The sequence below is a fragment of the Aptenodytes forsteri genome, unplaced genomic scaffold, assembly GCF_000699145.1.
Source record: "Aptenodytes forsteri isolate BGI_AS27 unplaced genomic scaffold, ASM69914v1 Scaffold72, whole genome shotgun sequence".
Taxonomy (NCBI): domain Eukaryota; kingdom Metazoa; phylum Chordata; class Aves; order Sphenisciformes; family Spheniscidae; genus Aptenodytes; species Aptenodytes forsteri.
The window spans coordinates 5,532,203-5,552,267 of record NW_008796193.1 but is presented as its reverse complement, the minus strand read 5'-3'; the positions used below and the strand labels follow the sequence as shown (position 1 = coordinate 5,552,267).

The window sequence follows — 20,065 nt, the reverse complement described above, 5'->3', positions numbered from 1 at the left end:
TAGTCCAAGCTCAGAATGAATCTTTTTTTGTGAGCCATCAGTATGCAGGTCAGCAGCAGCAGCAGCGTAGTGAAAAACTGTGTCACTGTTAGTGCACCAATATCCATCAGCTGAAGCGATTGATGCAGATGTAATCACTGTCTCTAATAGAAATAAAGTCAGGGTAATGGAACATTGTCACAGGATCAATGTCTCCTGTTTTGAAAATAAACCCCCTCAGCTTTGCCTTTGCATTTATGTACCAGCAGGTGACCACATCATTCAATTCAGTTGACACAGTCCCTTAGAGCCCTGAATGATCTATTGTGGGAACATCAGGAACAATGTATTGGAAAAAATGGAATGTTCTTGATCAAACTTACAGGCCACGTTATTCAGTGAGTTTTCCAGCAGTGAAAATGAGAATAAATCAGCTGAGAGCAGAAACTTAGCACAGTATGGAGATCTTTAACTCCGTTTAACTGTTTAATATCTACACGTTTTTGATCAAAAAGCTTGAACCATAGTACTTCTGCTTATTTTCAATGGTGCGTGGTCACAAATAGAAGACGTTCTTTGGATGTTGCCCCTCCCCTGCCTTAGTCTCAGCAGAAGCCCTTGATGGGGCTCATTTTGACTGACTCAAGAGCTCTTCTCCATCAGTTATTTCTCTGAAATTTTTACACAGTTTGATCCAAGCAAGGATTAATGGGTGTGCTCCCACATTCATGCATAATTAATTTTTTGCTAAGGCTTTAATGCAGCACAGGAGATTAGCAGTCATATAGTTGCATGCTTAAAACTGGGTGCATGCTGAAGAGGTATATTGCATGGGATTTTAAACAACGTAGCAGATAATGCTTCTTCCAGTTTTCATCTTTCTTGCACTTGATTCCAGCAACCTACCACTATGCTGTGTCTAGATCCAGAGAATACTAGTAGGCACTTAATAAAGCCATTTAAGAATTTTACAAAGCCTTCTTGAGACAGGGTCTCTAAGTTTGATTGCAAAAGTCCTAATTTGTTTAAATTAGGTATTCCTGAAGGATTGTAACTCTGTCTAAAGGGACATCCTTCTAATGGCCTAAGAATGGAAGCTCTGCAGCTTGCTTGATGTTACCACTGTTCCCGTCATGGCCACTCAAATAAGAAAATTTTCCCTTTTGGGGGACAGATGTCTCTCCCTGGAGTAATGACAAGCATTTGTCTGGTACTTCCCTCTCCATTACAGAGTTAGATATATTTAGCATACAGAGCCTAGAAGGTGGACTTTGCAGGTCATCTTGTGAAGTAATCCATACTGGCCAAACCGATACTACTGCTTCCCCAGGTAAATGTGCTAATTCTGGTCATCAATCAGAAGCTATCTGTTTCTAATCAGTTTTAGAAATGCCACAGTTCCAGTTTTGCTGCTATAGGCATCTGCCCAGCTTGCGTGCAGGTAGGACAGTCTAACCCTGAAGGTCATCCCATCAAGCCAGAGGTTCTTCCTTTCTGAAAAATGCCTTTGGTCTGGATTAGGTGTTTGATCAAGGAGAATTTTATAATGTTTGGTTATATTTCCTGGTGTGCTCTGAAAATTATTTAAAAGAGGGTGGTGATTTAACTCTTTAATTGCTACTTCTGGACAGTTTTCATTTAATCCTAGTTTGCCTGTATCAGTGGACTTGAGCTCTGTCATTAAAAGCCCTCTCCTTGGCTGCCTTCAGGGGAGCGAGACAGGATGTTTGGGCTTCGGATCTTGTGGAGACTCAGGGAGGGATGGCTTTCATGAAGTAGTCAAAATTGGGGCAGGACTTTCTGCTGGTGGTTTTATTGGCATATTGGTGCATGTTCTGAGCAGCTGGGTTTGGCTTTTAAGTTTTGAAGGAATAACTTATTTGCTCCTGAAGAAAGATGTGTCAGAACTACTTCCATTTCAACAGGGTTGTAATTATCATACAGAAAAGTTGTGCCTGGAAAGAGATGTCTGTTTTCATTGTTCCCCAAACAGTTGAGAAGTCTTTAAAACGCTAACATACAATACCTCTTTGCTATTCTGATACAGGAAATAGGGAGAAAAATCTCCCCGAAACATATCATTTCTTCTTGTGTTGCACTGTAACAAGGAAAAAAAGAGGTTTAAGAACCTAAAGAGCATTGAATAAAGTGTCAGTACCAGAAACATCCCAGTTTCTTTAGTCAGTGTAGGCATTTACAAAATATGGCTGCCAAGAATCACTGCAAGATGCTCTATAACTGTCCAGGAAGATGTATTTTTAACTCTAGACTGCACAGAAGTTTGCAGCTTTGTAGCCATAGCCCTGGAAATACAATACTGAATATACTGTCGCTTGTCTCTCTGCTGTAACATCCGGAATCCCAGTCTCCTGGGTCACACAGCATATGACTTTGGGGAGGAGATTCATAGTTCAGTAATTAAATACTACTTTGCTCTAGGCAAAACCAACAAATGGGCTTCATCTGCAGCTTATTTTGTAATAGTACTCAGGACTGTGCTTGGTGTTTCTGGGGACTGAGTACTTAGATAAGTAGACAGTAACTGTTATTTTTAGCTAAGGTTTTGAGTGGTTTTGGTTTTTGGTCCCCCCCCCCTCCCCCCCCCTTTCAGAGTTGTAATTCTTTTTCTTCAGAAAATTTCAGACTGGCTTTGTCATCTTGTATGCTTCATACTCTCAAATTGGCACAGAAAGATAGAGACTGTTGCCATAAATTAGGTCACTAAAGCTGAAGTACAGAATACAAATATTTATCGCCTGAGCTAAGGAAAACAATTCAGATGAGGAAAGAAAAAATTATTTTTTTAGTATTCAGAAATGAAGCTGTATTCTTGAGATTAAAAGCAAAGCAGTAGAGTTAAAAGATGAACATCTCAAGCATCTCTTGTTTTAAATTGCTAGAAGGAAAACTAGCAAAGCTTGATCATATGGGAAATCAGTCAGAAGGTTCATTAGGTAGAATTACAGATAATTTTTTAATGCAAGTTCACATTTGACATAGATTATTGAATATTAAAAAAAAAGGGCACATTAAAATAATAGCAATTTAGAGACGGGTAAAAATGCAGAAAATGAGATAACTTTCATTTTGAAATATATTACAACAAAGCTTATGCATTTAATTTAAAAAACGTTTTCCTTTAAATTCAAAAGGTTAGAATGAAGTCCTAATTGCAGATTGTCAGATAGTAGGAGAACGTGAATAAGGGCTCATTTGTATTGTGCCCAATACAATATTGGACCCCATCTCTCAAGTGAAGATGTGAAAGAGCAAATAGAAGTGTTCAGAGCAATTAGTTGATACAGTTAAAGAAAACTCAACTTTTTTTTCTTCTTTTTAAAGTATGAGAAAATGTTCATTTTGGTTGAAATTGGTGTCTAACAAATTCTTACACAGAAGGATGTACAACATGGGTCATACACTGCATGCTTGAGATACAGGAACCACTAATTTATTTTATGAGTTTTCCTTTATAAACCATTTCTAAAGGGCTATATATAACTCTTCTTTGGATGTAGTCTTACTGAGTTCAGCAGACATTTGGGGTAGACCCACCGTGTCTTGGGAAAGAGCCTTTGGAGAACGCTTTCGTAAAACAGCAGCCACCAGCAACAGCGTTTTGTGGAGCCCTGGATTAAAACTCCAATTCTGCAAGCTACTCACACGCCAGATTTGGTATCTGAATGAAGTCCTGCTGAAACCTCACAAATCCAGGAGTTTGCCTGATTTGAGTGGTTGGATTTAAATAGCACCCTTTTCACTTGCTTCAGCACCTCTGAGTTGATAAATAAAAGCAGACTTGGTGGCATTGGTGCCTCACTGTCTTAATCGACCTGGATGCAGTTGGAGAAGTGGTGGAATTCAGTGTATTGGCACTTTCCTGGGCTATAGGGTATTGTCTGTCCCCTGAGCCACCATGACAGCAAACACATAGCTGTCGAGTTCAGCAGATAGGTTTGCCAGGCTGAGGGACTCCAGTTAGTTGCAACACGTAATGAAGAAGAATTGTGTATCATGTGCAGGACTTCATTTTTATTTTTGAGAGAGGTAATACAGATATAAAGCAAAATTATACTAAAACTTTCCAAAGGACTTGTACGCACCTTCAGGTTTTTTGGGTGGAATGAAAAAACTGCGCCTTCCCAGGTTGGGTCATATAATTTGCCTTTTTTTTTAACTGTCAAGGTCATTAAAAAAAGGAAGGTTCTTCAGCAGCACTTTTAAAAAAAATGGTATCACTGTCTATGTGCACACGTGCCGGCAAAATATTTGTCCGGATTTCTTGTGAAAGAGGGAAAAATAAAAAGACTAGTGACAATATTCCTGTTGTAGGAGATTTATTGTTTCTGTAGCCAGACTTCTGTTTTCCATGGATAAATGTAGCAGTCTGTTTATATCTGAACATTAAACATTTTTCAGAGCTACCCAGAGCATTAGCTGTTCCCTTTAACATATCATAATTAGTATCAAGCTAATGATTGGTATGTTTTGGGGAATTATTATTCACAGCAGCCTGCCAGGTTTTTCTGTTATTCTACCTAATTAGGATGTGTTAGAGCCCACCTAAAACTGCAGAAATATTACTTTCTTAGGCTGTTTTTTGATGATACAATAAATCTAACTGTAGTAAATGTACTATACATTATAAAACTGTGATTAAGAGATAGAAGGTGTTAATCTGATGTATAAACTTTTGCTGCCAGTTCAGCACTTTTTAAAAAACAAAAAAACAAAAAACCAAAAAAACCAACAAAAAAATACCCGGCCAAAAAAACTATTAGGCCAGGAGCCATATCGGGAGGCATCTGTTCTCTAGCATTTGGCATGAACCTGGAAGAAGAGTACAAAGCTAGTGTAAACATGCAGAGTAGAATAATAATTTGTCAGAAATGCAATCAGATTTGTACTGTTGGGCACCCATTAGCCTGCAGATCTGGCGTTCGTGATAGTGGAACCTGATCTTGCTATAATAGATTTTACTTGTAAATTTTACCCAAAGTATGAAAGTGTGTGAATGGTCCTCAAGGGGTGGAGAAGCCCGTATGAGACCCCGCATGCTGGTGTGTCTGAGTTACGGTAGGCATGTTACAGAAATACAGGCACATTTTTGCTATGTGGAAGCTAAGTCAGAGTTGGTGTGTTGGCTCTGGGACAAGATACCTCATTTCCTTTGAAAAAAGTAGTTTCCAAATGACTTTTTGTGTGATTTCTGACATGGATTCAGAGTTGGAATGAGTGGGTCAGTTTGTCTAAAGCACAAACATGCGTCTTGTCTGTTCCTGACCTGTGGCACATCTAGTTCTTGAGTAGATCTTGAGGCCGGCATCTGTATAGAATGTTGACTTTTATTTTATGGCTGATACGTTTTATGCCTGATAAATTTTGGGAGTTCAGGGACTTTCTATAGCGACATTAAAAATTACCTGGGATATCTTGATGCTATGCTGATTGTAATTGAACAGTGGTGTTATAAACCACAGGCTCATCCTCCAGGAAGGGGATCCTACAGATAACCAGTGCCTGTGACTTGGTGGTTTCGGATGATTGAGGGTGACAGGTTACCTACACTCTAATACGGTTTCATTGCCACTATGGCATTGCTGAGCATTGCAGGGACACGTGGGTTGAGAGCCTGAGAAGAGGCGTGCTGAAGTGGACTTTGTTTTGAGAAGTCAATATCAATCCTGGTGTGGTCCAGGGACTGGAAGCCCATGAGCAATTTGGGCATGGTTCATAAGCCCTTGTGCACATCCCTTCACCCTTTTTTTTTTTTTTTTTTTTTAACTTGTTTTTTTTTGTGTGGTTTTCTTGGTTTGGTTTGGTTTTTTAATTTAATCCTAGTTTTACCAGTAAGGAATCTACTTTACATGCACTGCGACTGCTCCAAGGCGCAAAACAAAAGCAGGGGCAAGTGGGAGAGATTTCCTTTAAAAGCACACTTGGAGCTAAAACAGTAGTGTGGGTGCATTGTACTTTGCCATATTTCCTATAAATCCACAGAATGTTTTGAGGAAGACTTGGAATTTTTATAGGGGCCAGAAAAAAGGGCGTCAAGGATCTTGTTCATTTTCAGAATGGATTTGCGACATACAGGTACAAATACCTTGAGATATTTTTAATGGGCCCTTTGCAAATTAGGCTAGAAATCTAAGACTGGTAGGAATTATGTGTCATTCCTACTTATTTTTGGCTCATTTTTCTGTGTCTTTTCAGATATTTAATTGCTGTATCTAAAATAAAGAGCAATATTAATATCTATTAAGTGCCCAAAATAAGTAGTCGATTGCACGTGGAAATAGTGGATTTTGGGGAAATAAACCAGAATTAACGAAGTAGATTTGTTAGCATGTGGGGTATGTGTGTATATGCATGGGTGCATACATAAAGATAACTCTTTTTTTTTCTCCTCTAATTTTCTTCTTTTCAGCCTTTCCTCCTCTATTCGTGTTTCTGTCTCCATTTACATGACGCCACTTTTAAGAAATCTTCTCCGTCACCTCCCAAACAAGCCCTGGGGCCATGTTGGGGCATTAGGGAAAATGGAGTTCAAGTGGTTCGTAGGTTAGCAGGTTTATTTTCTTTCCCATTACTGTTTTTCTTTGGCAGACATCCTTGGCAAGTTGTAACTTCAGCATGAAGTGAGGGGGTGGCTGTGCATGTTGAGCACTTGAGAGCAACATGGCTGGTGGCTTTGGGGTCGGTGCCACTGACCCCACCCACCTCCATCCCACCTCTGCTCCTTTTCACTGTCATCTCCTCACTGCCACTATCTCGGGTCATTCCCACTGGTTACTTCCCAGGAAGCTGTGAGCGAGAAGGAGGGAGGCAGCACAGTTCCTAGGGCTGGCAACAGCAGCAGCTTCCCTGTTGCATGCAATGGGGTTCACGCAGCTCTGCGCTGCTTCTTCAGCTGTCTGCAAAGTCTGCTCCCGGGGCTGGAGGTGGCCACACTGCAGAGCCCTTTGCTGGGGGATGTTTGGCTTTCCCCCTAGTTTCGAGGGTCAGCAGCATAAGCACGGCAGCCAGAATCAAGCCTGGTATCAATTCAAAATTTGTCAAAGGGAAATAATTATTGTATCTTCTCCTATCTGTACTTCTGCTGTATTTTCTCTTAAATGTGATAGCTTGCTTTTGGGATGGGGAGGAAGGTGGTTTGGTGTTGCTTATTCTTCTCACAATTCCTCACTTCCCTTGGCTGTCCGATAGCTGGGTGATGGTTGTCTCTGGGGTGCTGGCTGAGCAACTGGGCCTGTGATGGGGGGGAAAATACAGAAACGAGTTTTCAGAAAATTTAAATAAGCACCAAAAAAATGGATAAAGCAATATCTTGGTAAAAAAATGGAACCTTTCACATGCTTTTCAGTTTCATGTCCTCATCGGGCAAGCCATGTATTTATTGAACACATTTCTATGTTTTTCTAGTTGTCACAGTACAAAAGCCAGTGTTGCACTGCCATCTCTTGATAGCCAGGCAGGACAGCATGTGGCAGTACTCCTCCTTGCCTTACCAAAGCATCTTGTGGAAAACACTTTGAACCAGCCTTGAAAAATGATACTCAGTTGACTCGGGCAAGGTGAATAACACTTTTGACAAACAAGCAAAACGTTAGCTTTTTTTCTTTAGCTATCTAGTTACATAACAGGTGGATTTATGTGGCATCTCCACAATTCTGCTTTAGGTGGGGAGCACTCTTTATATTAATAAGGCAGGTCTTCTCTATGTAGCACATAGCACTTTCATCTGATTTCTACATTTTGATCTATCTTTTTGGATGATGCAGTGAGATTTTAAAAATCAGTAACAGACCCATGAAACAAATACTACCTTTTGTGTGTGTATGTAATGTAAAAAGGCTTCTCCTTATGAGTCTTAAATTTAATTACCTCTTTTATGAAGAAGAATATTGTTCCTCTTCCTACAGAACTTCTCTGTAATAGGCAGTCTTAAATAAAGATGGCTTGCACCAGGTATGACAACAAAACATGGCTGAATAAAATTAGTGTTTTGTCCTGCACGTGGTAGAATTGGTTGCTAACGCATGAAATGGCTAAAAATGACATTCATTTCACACACTGCTCAATAACCGAGCCCTCAAAGTATATTGTAATTTGGCAGGTATGCCTTGTATGTGAGGCATCACTGGGGTGGGGTAGGGTTAGTATCAATGTACCTTTCTTTACAAGGTGTGTTGCACTATCTAGAAGTTACTGTACTGAAACAATTTTTCCTTTAGAAATGAGAAGGATTTAAGTAGCTCTGCATTTTTATTTATTCCCTTAAGAAACTAAAGCCATCTTCCACGCCTTCGGCAATGCGGTATGCTCAACCTGCTCTATAAGCACGAGATCTGGGTTTCTGTGGACGCATCCAGCATCGTGTACAGCCCCCTGTTTCCCATGCGGGATAACCCTGGCTCTCCCACTCGGGTCCCGCTGGTCCCAGCTGGGTCTGAGCCCTCCCTGCGTAGCTCTTGGACTGTGTCATTTTTCTTGTGCCCTTTCCAAACCGAGCGGGCAGTGCGCACTGCTCTCCCTTCTACCCCCAGCTATTAGCTGTGTGGGTGGCTGCGCAGCTGGGGTGGGTTTGGGGGTGTCCATGTGCTCATTGACTCACCAGGGTTCCTGTGTGGGTTCGGGCAAACGCGCTCCTTTTGATGTCTGAGTTTATCCTGTAGCCCCTCCTCTTTTTGAGGAGTTTAATTGCGTCTTTCCTCTACAACTTTATGGGACTTGTAGGAAAGTCACATCTTGGAGAGCTCTTCCCACTGTCAAATTTGGTTGCAATTGACTGTAAAATTCAGAAGTTAGGTGATAAGAAAGAGAGTGTGTTCATTTTCTCCTGTTTCCTTGGGAAATCTTGCTAGGAAAAGATGCCTAGAAAGAACATGTATGGTAGCTTTATAATGCCAATCATAACCTTGTAGTTGTTGCTTACTGCTGCGTTCACTGCGGTCCCACTTCGAACAACAGTGGTTAATGGCCTGACCACACAGCCATGTAGCAAGATTTTTATTTTGAACAATACAAGAAAGCCTCTTCTCTAGTCCTTTTTTTATATCAGATCCAGGTCAGACTTTGTCAAATAGCAGTAGGAAAGTTGCTTACCTTCTCAGACTCCAGTTCCATAGAAGAAAACGATGGTGGTGGGTGGCTGGGTAAAAACCTTGAAGGTCTGCTGATGAAAAGTGCTGGGCAGATGCTAGGAACAGGAGATAGACCTTATTTCATACTATGTTCTGGAAGCTGATGTTTTTACTTGTTTACTAGTTTTCATGGAAAGATCAGGATCTTCAAACAGTCAGAAGTCATGAGAATGTTCTCAAAAATGAAGCTTAAAGTTAGGAAAAATACTGTATTCTGTCTCTTCATCTTAATGTTTCAAAGACTCTTATTGCTTCATATTTTCAAATTTGTTATCAAAAGTATATATAGTCTGATACATTATTTGTCTTGCTAAATATTTACCATTAATAAAATCAAGGGAAAATTGTGTACATATATCCATCAATATTTTTAAAGGATTGATTGAAAGCCTAGAGAAATGTTACTAAAAATGGTCTGTTTAAAGCTTGTCTCTAATTTCAAGAATTCCTTTTGCATAGCATAAGTGTATGGCTGAGACGTTTTCTAATTTTTAGTGGAAATAGCTGAGCTTTCTTTGAACAGATACAGTGTTGTAGCCCATATTGCACCTTTTGACTAGAGGAGGAGTACCTGAAGACTGAAGTAGAAAGTAAAAGTGAGAACTTGCCTGGATACCAACGTGAATCCAAGTTCTCGGTCTTCTTTAGCCAGGCAGAGAGAAATCCACATTTTGAAAAATGTGTTGCCTAGCAATAATGTTGATTAGATGAAACTCACTTGATTATTTTTTAAAAACCTGTGAAATGAAGCCTTTTTAGTACTGGTATTAAGTGTCATAGTTCCCCTGTCCGTACCAATTTGTATCATTTGAGAATCCGGCCCTTCAATATTTAATTTACTGACCTTTATGTTGTGGTGAGACAAATGACTCTTTAATGACTACAGTAGTTTTATTTGCATTATAAAATAAAACCATTGTCTATGCTGCCAGGGAGCTACTTACTTTTATAAATATAGCATTTGTTTAGAAATATGTATTGGGTACTAAAAATATTTAATTGACCTACTTTTTTATTTTCAGGGTTGTGTCCTTTGTTGTGACCTCATGGTTTAACTGGGAATAAAGATGAGTATAAGTAGTGATGAGGTTAACTTCCTGGTATATAGATACTTGCAAGAGTCAGGTAAGTTTTTATAATTCTGGTTGTTAAACAATGCATAATTTATTTGGTATTCATCTGCAACTGGCTTTAGCAAATGAGACATCTAATTATTTTGCCAGTAGGCATGTGCTTCTGTCTGAACTGTTTCTTGGTGTTTCTTTTCAACAAGAGAATGAATTCCTGCCAAGTTACCTTCTGTAACTTTATCACATTTAGTCATTTGGAGTCTCCAGATGGCAATCAACCAACTAAGGACTCACTTGATTGCTAGAAATGCATTTTCCTGGAGACCACTTATCTACAGGGTGATGATGACACTTTGCACCGTTTTCTTTGGGGCTACTTGAAGAAGAAAAAAGGATGACCACCAAAATACTGTTTTTTCCCTGTTCTGTCTTGGAGTGATGGTGCTCCTGTGTGCTGGTCTTGCGTGGCTGAATTCCTTGCCTGGATGTGACTGTGGGAGGGCAGATGTTGCTGTATTTCAAAGGAAGATGTGGTAACTGTGACCATATGACTTGTATAATTTGAATCTAAATACAGATAAACAGATTTTTTTACAGGAATAACTCTTAGGTTCTCAAAAGCCTCCCTCCCTGCAGGACACTTTCTTGGAGGATTTTGTCCTTTGGTGTCAGGCTAGCCAAAGGCCCCTGCTTCTTAGGAGTAAGAGCAAAAGACAGTTGAATATTGTCAAACTTGAAAAGAAACTTTTTTCCTGTCGTATTTGTCCAATCTGACTGTGTCTGTAAAATACAAGCAAGAATGCAGTAGTGTTCCCTTGGACAGTTTATTTCTAAAACTTCCCAAACCCAGTCGGATCAGCAGTTTGAGTTTGTGTTGCATGTTTGGGTTTCTAGATGCAGCCATATGGCTGCAGGGGGTTTTGTGGTGGTGGTTGTTCTTGAAGCTATGTAAGAGACAACCTTATCTTTTACTTACAGCTATGATATTGATTGCTTAAAGCAGCCTACGTTTAGAACGGGTAGATGTGACTGGAAATCGGGGCATGCCCCGGTAAATGAACAAATGATGATTGTCAGCTGGCAGGAGGGAATATGATCTTAGCAATACATAAAAGAAGTCTGCATATTAAAGCAAAAATAAACTCCAATCTTAAGGTAACAGCATAAGGGTCAGCTTTAATATATATGTTACCTTGCTGTTTCAACATCTACTGATTCTTAGTTTTGTTTAGTGACTGCTGATGGGTGGCTTCAGGCTTCTTGAAAATGCATTTGACTGTTGCAACATCTGCCCACTGCTTATGTCCACTGCTCATGGACTTCTCAAATTGAGACAAAGAAGCACCAGAAGCAATGGTGGATGGCAGAGTCTTTCAGTCTCTGCTTGTCAGAAGAAAGCAGAAACTCATTGTTCTGCCTGAACTTACTGAAAACTATTACACGTTCTTATTCTAGTTGCAGATTGCTTTTGTCACAGAAGCCAAACTTACAAAATTGCTGTATTTTTATTTGAAAGTTTGCAGGCAGCTTCTTAGTTACTTGACAGCAAAAGAAAAAAAAAAAAAAAAGTAGTTTAAGAAAAAATTCCATGACAGTAAAGTTAATTTGCTGAAGAAACTGGTTTTTTCTCTAGGTTAAATTTGCCTTTTCAGGGTGATCAAATAAATAGCAAGCAACTACCAGCGCTGCACTATAACATGCTTGCCACTTCTTAATCAGTGCACAATACTGATGTAGTTCTAAGTGCCAAAACATACACCATTATGACAGCACTGTACCATGAAGTGAATTCTGTTCTACGTACAGATCCATTTCACTTTCATATATAATAAATCAATGAGTAAAAATAACAAGTGAGTCTTCGTGTCTTGGAAATATATATTTTATTAAATACCATATATGATACAATACATATATATAGTTCGAGAATATATAAATATATGTAAATGCTATTGCAAATTATATATTTTATATTTTTATATTTACTCATGCACAAATGTTTTGCCAATGATACTGTAATTAATAATTGCTGTGTTTATATATAAACTTTGTTTTTTTTCTTTTTGTACATTTAAAGTAGAAACATGAGGGAAAAAACAGAGGTGTTTTGATGAGGTTTTTTTGTAGTTCATAAGCATGCTATAACTTTATATAATTTGCTTAGGTTTGTAAACGGACGATCCTACAGTGCTATGGCAAGTAGCATTGTCTATCTATAAATCAATTCTGATGTCTTTGCCTTGTCTTTAGGGTTTTCCCATTCAGCATTTACCTTTGGTATAGAGAGCCATATCAGCCAGTCTAATATAAATGGTGCTCTGGTGCCACCAGCTGCTTTGATTTCCATCATCCAGAAAGGTCTGCAGTATGTAGAGGCAGAAGTCAGTATTAATGAGGTAAGGAGGCTTTGCCTACAGGAGCATTAAGTCCTTGCTTGCAGTAAGTTTGAATGTTAGTATTTTTTCTTAACTTTCTTGTATCCTATTTATCTACTTTTACTTCAGATTCCTTACTGCTGGTGTTCACCATGACTCCAGTGGTGGAACCAGAATGGAGTGACATAACTGGGTAGGGGTTCTGCCCAGTGCAGCCACACAACACCAGGCATGGTGTTCTAGCTCATTGCTTAAAGGTCCGTTGTCTGTAGAGTTTTTACCCTAATATAATGTTGTAGTAAATCCAGACAAGTGCAATAAGATAATCATTGAGACAAGTAACCTCTTAATTTTTAGTTTTGTAGACTTGCACTAGGGAGGTGGGAGAGCACTATGCAGCTCTCATTTGGGTGATGCGTTGTTATAATGAAGTAATGAGAGCCCAAAGGCAAGGTTTCCAAATAGAGAGAGGGTTTCAGTTTGTGGCAGGAAGGATAAGGTATATGCCAGTTTGCTTTTTGCCTCTGCTGGCTAATTCATTTTGAGCAGGAGCTATTAAATTTGATGTTTAAATGGTTATTCCAGCAGTACAGAAAGCTATGTATCTTCCTGCCTGATGCTGCAGATACTTGCTCTCAATTTCCATTCTCATTTATGCCTGGAAGGTTAGCAGCTTTTGTATGTGTCAGTTATATTACAGAACAAAACTATTTTTTTCACTAATTCTGTTCTCTTTCCAGTCTCCCTTATGTCTGCTTTTTATGTGTAGTTTTCATAGTCCCAGTGAAGCAAATCCTTCCCCTTCGGAAGCCTCAGAAAAATAAAGCAAGTGATTGGAATAGAAGAAGGAGACCCTATATTTATTGCAAGGAATCCTTCTAGCTCCTAAAAATAGATCCTTACAAAGCCCTAGCATATGTATAAGGGTATTTTTAACTGGGTCTTGTCCATTTCAGGATAAAATTCTTCCTTGTTGTTTGAAAGCATGCCAGCACTGTTTAGAAAAAGGAAGAAAACTAGTCAACTCTCCAGATAATATGTTTATGGAAAGTATTAGTCTAATAGGATAGAATAACTTCACAAGCCAGTGACCTGACTTGCAATGTTTGCAGCTCTTCAAACAAACCATTAGATTTTGTTGCAGCCACTCATGTTTGAAATCATATTCATAGATAGCTTACAGAATTTTTTGGTTTAGCAGACAATTTAGCAAACTCAAAGCATATAACTTTTGATTCCAGAAGCTCTGCGAGAGGCCTGTGTCACTTTAGACTAAAATTCCAATCCTAACCACAACAGTGATGAGAGATCACTTCCAGCACCATTTGTAAACTATTTTATTATATTAAATCAAAACTTTTGCTTTAGTTTTCCTTGGAATTTTTGCCCATAATGTTAATTTGTACTTGGTGTTGTCTTTTTTTTCTCCCTCTGCTGTAATTTAGGATGGTACCTTGTTTGATGGTAGGCCGATAGAGTCTCTCTCACTGATAGATGCAGTAATGCCTGATGTGGTACAGACAAGACAACAGGCTTACAGAGATAAACTTGCACAACAGCAGGCAGCAGCTGCTGCAGCTGCAGCCGCGACTAACCAACAGGGATCAGCGAAAAATGGAGAAAATACGGCAAATGGAGAAGAGAATGGAGCACATACTATAGCAAGTAAGTTGAGACAGAAATGACCTTAACCTATGTTAACGTCATTTCCTTGTCATTTATCATAGTATGAGCTCATAGTACGAGCTAGTAGGCAATGAGGTAAATGTACAGAGGTACTAGTAACCCTTCAGCTTGCAGAGAATACCTTCGTCACAGGTGATACTTTAACAGATGGTGTCTCAACTTTGACTGTCCCCAGTCTGATATTTGCAATTGCAGGAGGAGAGGCAAACTTCTGAATTCATTAATTCACAATATTCCATTGACCAGTGTCACTTCCAGTACTACTCCTTTCTCATCATCTGAAGGTTTTTCACAGGAGTCTCTGAGAGCTCTTGCATAAAGAGGAAAAAAAAAAAATCAGAGGCAAGTCTTTAAATATTGCATCTTCTCCGCCTTGGCCCCTGTACAAGGAATGAGGAGAGGAGTCTGCTAATCCGCAGCTGGTTAAAACTGAGCATTGCTTGTGAAGCTCTGCAAACTACTTTTGACATGTTCTGCAAACCCCATGAATTGGAGAGCTGTAACCGGCCCTCTGTAGGACAGACTTCCTTGTCACGGTTGCTGAGACAAATCCTGTGTCATTCGTCTCCTTTATCTGTATCAGTTTTCATGATTTGCTATTCAGAATTATTTGATGCAACTGCTTGCAGGTTTGTTTATTCATTGGTTCTATTTTAGTCGTGATTGGGGAAACGAGTGAGTTTCATTTGTCATTACTGCTGAAAGGAACGTACCTTACAATCAGGCTTAGTATAGAAAAGTTCAGGCGACAATCAGGCTTAGTATAGAAAAGTTCAGGTCAGGCATTAAAATGTGATTTTTTTGAAAATATTGTTCTGGAAGTCTGAATTACACATTTGAGAGGGGGAGTTACAGCTCTTGCTGTGAAAGCACCTGAAGAAAAGACATTTTTGAGAAAATATTCATATCAAGCCGTGTACAAGTTTCGCATTTTACAGCTGATTTTACTAGTTTTTTTCATTATTATATATGATAAATAAACTGGAAATATAATCTTTGGCTTAAACAAATAAGCTGTCTACTTCAATGCTTTCATTTAAAAATCTCAAAAGAATATTTACTTGTTAACTGTGAACTGGATAGAGTAAAAGTAAACTTCAGATCTCAGCCACTGTTAAATGTGATGTACCAGCAACCCCTACTGGCTGGTACACCAAATTATGTTGGCATTGATTCTCTTCAGTTGAAGCGATGTTTTATATGGTGCGCTTTCTTAGAAATATGCATGTTCTAATAGCCTTTTCTGTTTTCTTACTTTTACAAACAGTGACAGAAACCCTTAATGTTAAATTAAGCAATAGATGTGAAACTGTTTGTTTAACCAGAGTGAATAAATATGGAGCAGGTGAACTGTTCAGAATTTTTTATATTTTGCATTTACACTCAGTGTGAATTTATTTTTAATAATAGGAAATGATTGATAGTAGCTGCCAAGAAAACTGTTTTGTCAGTTGAATTACCCCCAGTATGTTTTACAGAACAATATGGATTCAACATCACTTCCATGCAGAAAGCTATGTATTGCCACAATTCCACGGTAATTACTGATGCAGTTTAAAAAGCTCTGTTATCAGTTTACCGTATCACCAAATGTTATTATATTAATTAAAACCATTTTGTAAATGAAGTGTCTGAGATGTAGATTTAAAACCTGTTTGACTGCAATTGGTGAAAAGAGATTGTTGAAAACGAATGTGTCATAAACATATTTTTAAAGCACAAGATAGACTAGTAACATATTGTACTACGCGGTATCATGCCTGAAAAACTATGAGTATTTTTAACATCAGTGTTTATTTTTTAACATAGCAAAAAATTAACTTTTGGCCTCAATTTTGAAGTTTCAAAATTAAACCCATTTGGATGCTGACATTTAGAAGGGCTAAGAGCTTTCTCACATTTTTGAAACTCCCCATCTGTTTATAGTACTTCATAAACTGGAACTGGAACAATAAAGGAACATTACAGCTTTGCCAAATTTTGATCCACATAAATTGTGAATTAATTGTTATGCTCATCCCAGAGGAATATGTGATCCACATAAATTGTGAATTAATTGTTACGCTCATCCCAGAGGAATATAAGCCATACAGTAGTTACAATGTATTGTCCCAAAATATTAAAATCCACCTCTCTCTACTGTTGTTTCCCATAATGCAGATAATCACACAGATATGATGGAAGTTGATGGAGATGTTGAAATCCCTCCCAACAAGGCAGTGGTGCTGCGTGGCCATGAATCTGAAGTATTCATCTGTGCCTGGAATCCCGTTAGTGACCTTTTGGCCTCAGGGTATGTGCATTAACCATGTATGTACGTAGTATCAATGCTCATTGGCATACTTCCGTATGTTGATGGTCACAAGTTAAAATAATACCTGCCCCAACGCCCTCTACATCAAATGCCACAACGTTTGCTGTTTTGAAAGGAATACTTGTTTAAAAGGAATTAAGTGGGAGAAGGAGTTATATTCTCATTAACTGTTTTGTAGATCTGGAGATTCGACAGCACGGATATGGAACCTCAGTGAAAACAGCACGAGCGGCTCTACGCAGCTGGTACTTCGACACTGTATACGAGAAGGAGGGCAGGATGTACCCAGCAACAAAGATGTGACATCGCTGGATTGGAACGTAAGTAGAAATGGCAGTGCTCAAAATACTCCGAGAAAATCGTACCTATAATTCTGCATAGTCAAATTTTAAGTGACAGCAACTGTGCATCCTCTGCTACAGCTCCTGAAATATTTCTATTTTTGAGTTGCATTGTAATTTCTTGTATTGTACTTCAGGGACTTCTTTTGAATAAGTTGTAGTCAATGGAATAAATATCATAAATCTTATGCAGATGTATTCTACCTGAAATTTGCTTTGTGCTCTTTAGCTTTGAGTTATACAGTAAAAATAAATAAATAAAATAACCTTTTTGCTGGCAGAGTGAAGGTACACTTCTAGCAACTGGGTCTTACGATGGCTTTGCAAGGATATGGACTAAAGATGGTAAGTGAAATACTTTTAATTTCCAGTATATTTTCCTGTATTGTGGCTCACAGCATAGTTTTTTATTTTTTTAATGTATTCATATCAATATAAATTTTCAGGTAATCTTGCCAGCACCTTAGGGCAACATAAAGGTCCTATATTTGCGTTAAAATGGAACAAGAAAGGAAACTTCATTTTAAGTGCAGGAGTGGACAAGGTGAGATAATCTTTGGTAAAATTAAAATTCTTTCCTTCACCGTTATAATCTAATTGTAAGCATAATAGCAAAGCTATAGAAAGTGAGTAAATTAAACTAAAGGCATGAGATGTAACTATGTACTTACAAAGAACTTGTTATGCTAGCTATGTTTCCTTGTGTTTTATAGTAGTTTACTGAGATATTTTAATTTATTAGATTTCAGTGTCCCTGGGTCTCTTCCCAATTAGGTTAGTGTAAGTTGGAAAGTAAGTGCATTGAACTCGGGAACATTAAACCTTTGTAAAACCAAATCTTCTAAAATTTAGTGAAGCGCTTTATGCAAAGCCTCAGAAAAAAATCGTACTGGAGGAATAGGGTTCAGGCTGATTTGGATATCAGTCAAGCCTGAGAACGATTAAAAAGGTTAGAGCTGGAACATAAGAAAAGTCAATATATCTGACTGGGGAGGTGCCAGTAGCGTAATGCCATGAAGCTCATTGTTTAACTGTGTTTTATTTCACACCTCTAAACAAACTTAAAGACTCACAAGGTCTTTAAATTCAGAGCTGTTGTTAGTGTGAGAGATTTTATGAATGGTAGAAAGGGCACATAGTGATGAAGAATAGACTTAAGATGAATTCAAAGAATAGAACAGACTATTCAAAGAGTAAGAAGAGTTTAATTTTTCCTCTGTAACTGATTCAAGGTGCAGAAGTAAACACAGGCTTTCTCTTAGTGAGACTGGCAAACTGCAAGCTCAGTAAGACCACAGGCCCACAATACTTAAAACTGGCAGTGTCATTGTAAAGTAGTAGTTTTTTTCCTTTATTTATTATTTTTTTGCTGCACGCATTTAACCTGGTTTGCTTTAGTGCCCAGCTTTATAAATGCTTGTGCTGGCACAAAGGAAGGAAAAGTAGATGTCTCAAAGCGTGGAAAGGATGGGTTTCTTCTTTTGGCAGCTGTGATGGCTTATGCCAGTTTTTAAATCTTTGTGGAGATACAGCTTTAATTTGCAGAAGAATATTCTGGAGGAGATAGAAGCCTCGTTTCAGTCAATAAAACTCCTTGGACAAAGCAACTGAGATTATGCTTTGAAAAATATTCTGCATTAGCAGAAAGATTGACCCAACCTTATGCTTCTTTTCCATAAATAATTTGTGTGGTCAGTTCATGCTTCCACTGAATTCAGTGTCAAAATTTTCATTGATCATTGAGGTAGGTCAACAATATTGGCGTATAATATAGTGATTATAAAATACTAATTTTGTCATGTAAGATTTCTTTCATCAGAAGGCTGTCAGAAGTATTGGCAGAGAACAACTCAGAACAAAATTACACCCTTAAATCAAATCTTTCAGATTCTTAAGTATGAGACTAATTGTTTATGTAAAGATCTCCTTAGGGACAAATGATTATTTTAAATTACAATTTGAATATACAAGTATTTGAAATTAAAATAGGTGTGTGGAGTGGGTTACAAGAATATAAATAGGACTAAGGAGATAAATCTATTTCATTTTTGTTTATGAAAAAAAAAAAGCCCACAACCCCCTTCTTCCCTCCAGACCCCAAAATGTTGTGATTAAACACCTTTCTAATATTGCAACACATTAAGGCTTTCTACTGTTGTCTGTATGTCTAATACCATTTCCTTTAGTACTGGGTAAAGCACTAGAAATACATAATTGGGAGCAGGTTTGGGCAATGGGGAGTAGGCTAGGTAGTCTGATACATGTGAATGGGGGTAGTTGTGGGGAAATTAGCAATTTGTACAAGTTTGTTTATTGTTTATTTATCTGTTTAATACAGACCACAATTATTTGGGATGCCCACACTGGTGAAGCCAAGCAGCAGTTTCCTTTTCATTCTGGTAAGTTTTGATTTTGATCATTCAGGATTGTCATCTGAAAAGACAAAGAAAGTGTTATTTATTAAAATAAATAAAAAATTCTGAAGTTTATGGTGCTTATTTACACCATTTTAAAGTCTTACAGGCAGTCTTTGGATACTGACTCCCATATTTGTAGTCTTATGAATTTTGAGAATGTAAACAAAGATAGAATTGCTCTGATTTTATAACTGTAACTCACAATTTTATTGCAGTTCTATGGAAGTCATAAGAGATAATCCAAATATTACTGACTTTCTGTAGTACAGTGGCAGACAAATCAAGTGGGTGGGCCACGAAGGATTTCTGTTTATCAGCTAAGGACTGCATTTGTCATCTTCCTGCTACAGTAATCCCAGCTCCGCATCCCATTGTTCTGCGCTGCCTGCTGTGCTGTCCCCAATTTGTTTGCCCACAAACCAGCTGAAAGGCTGTTCACTGGCCAGCTGGGATGAGAGTGCAGCCTCTCAGGAGGTCAGACAAATTGCTTTGTGGGCTGCATGCTGTGCAAGCCTGCCAGAATCAGCTGGAAAATAGAATAGAGAGGATGACAAACATGTCATTGAAGGGCCTTTAAGAAATGTGTTTCGTTTCCACTTATTATTCCGCTCACACTACATTTTCAGTGGCATGACAACAATCAAAAACATCAATTCTTGATTTACTCCAAGCAATTCTGTGTGCTATCTGCCATAAATATCTTGGCTTGATCAAATGAAATATGTTGTCCGTGATTAAGC

The 20,065-nt window shown here is 38.4% G+C and overlaps 1 protein-coding gene across 5 annotated transcripts in view; it reads left to right on the top strand.

Annotated features, from left to right (window-relative positions):
- The window catches only part of TBL1XR1 (transducin beta like 1 X-linked receptor 1), a 66,003-nt gene that overhangs the window by 36,116 nt on the left and 9,822 nt on the right, over positions 1-20,065 (top strand). For 2 of the 5 annotated variants that reach the window (XM_009288029.2, XM_009288030.2), the window contains 8 exons: positions 10,145-10,247; positions 12,443-12,588; positions 14,013-14,232; positions 16,396-16,546; positions 16,746-16,887; positions 17,190-17,253; positions 17,355-17,452; positions 19,247-19,307. In XM_009288029.2, the coding sequence (XP_009286304.1) occupies positions 10,190-10,247; positions 12,443-12,588; positions 14,013-14,232; positions 16,396-16,546; positions 16,746-16,887; positions 17,190-17,253; positions 17,355-17,452; positions 19,247-19,307 (940 nt within the window). In that variant the 5' untranslated portion in view covers positions 10,145-10,189. Of the gene's footprint in view, positions 1-10,144; positions 10,248-12,442; positions 12,589-12,696; positions 12,825-14,012; positions 14,233-16,395; positions 16,547-16,745; positions 16,888-17,189; positions 17,254-17,354; positions 17,453-19,246; positions 19,308-20,065 lie in introns of those variants that run through there. The other 3 variants (XM_009288031.2, XM_019474332.1, XM_009288033.2) reach the window with 3 other exon arrangements.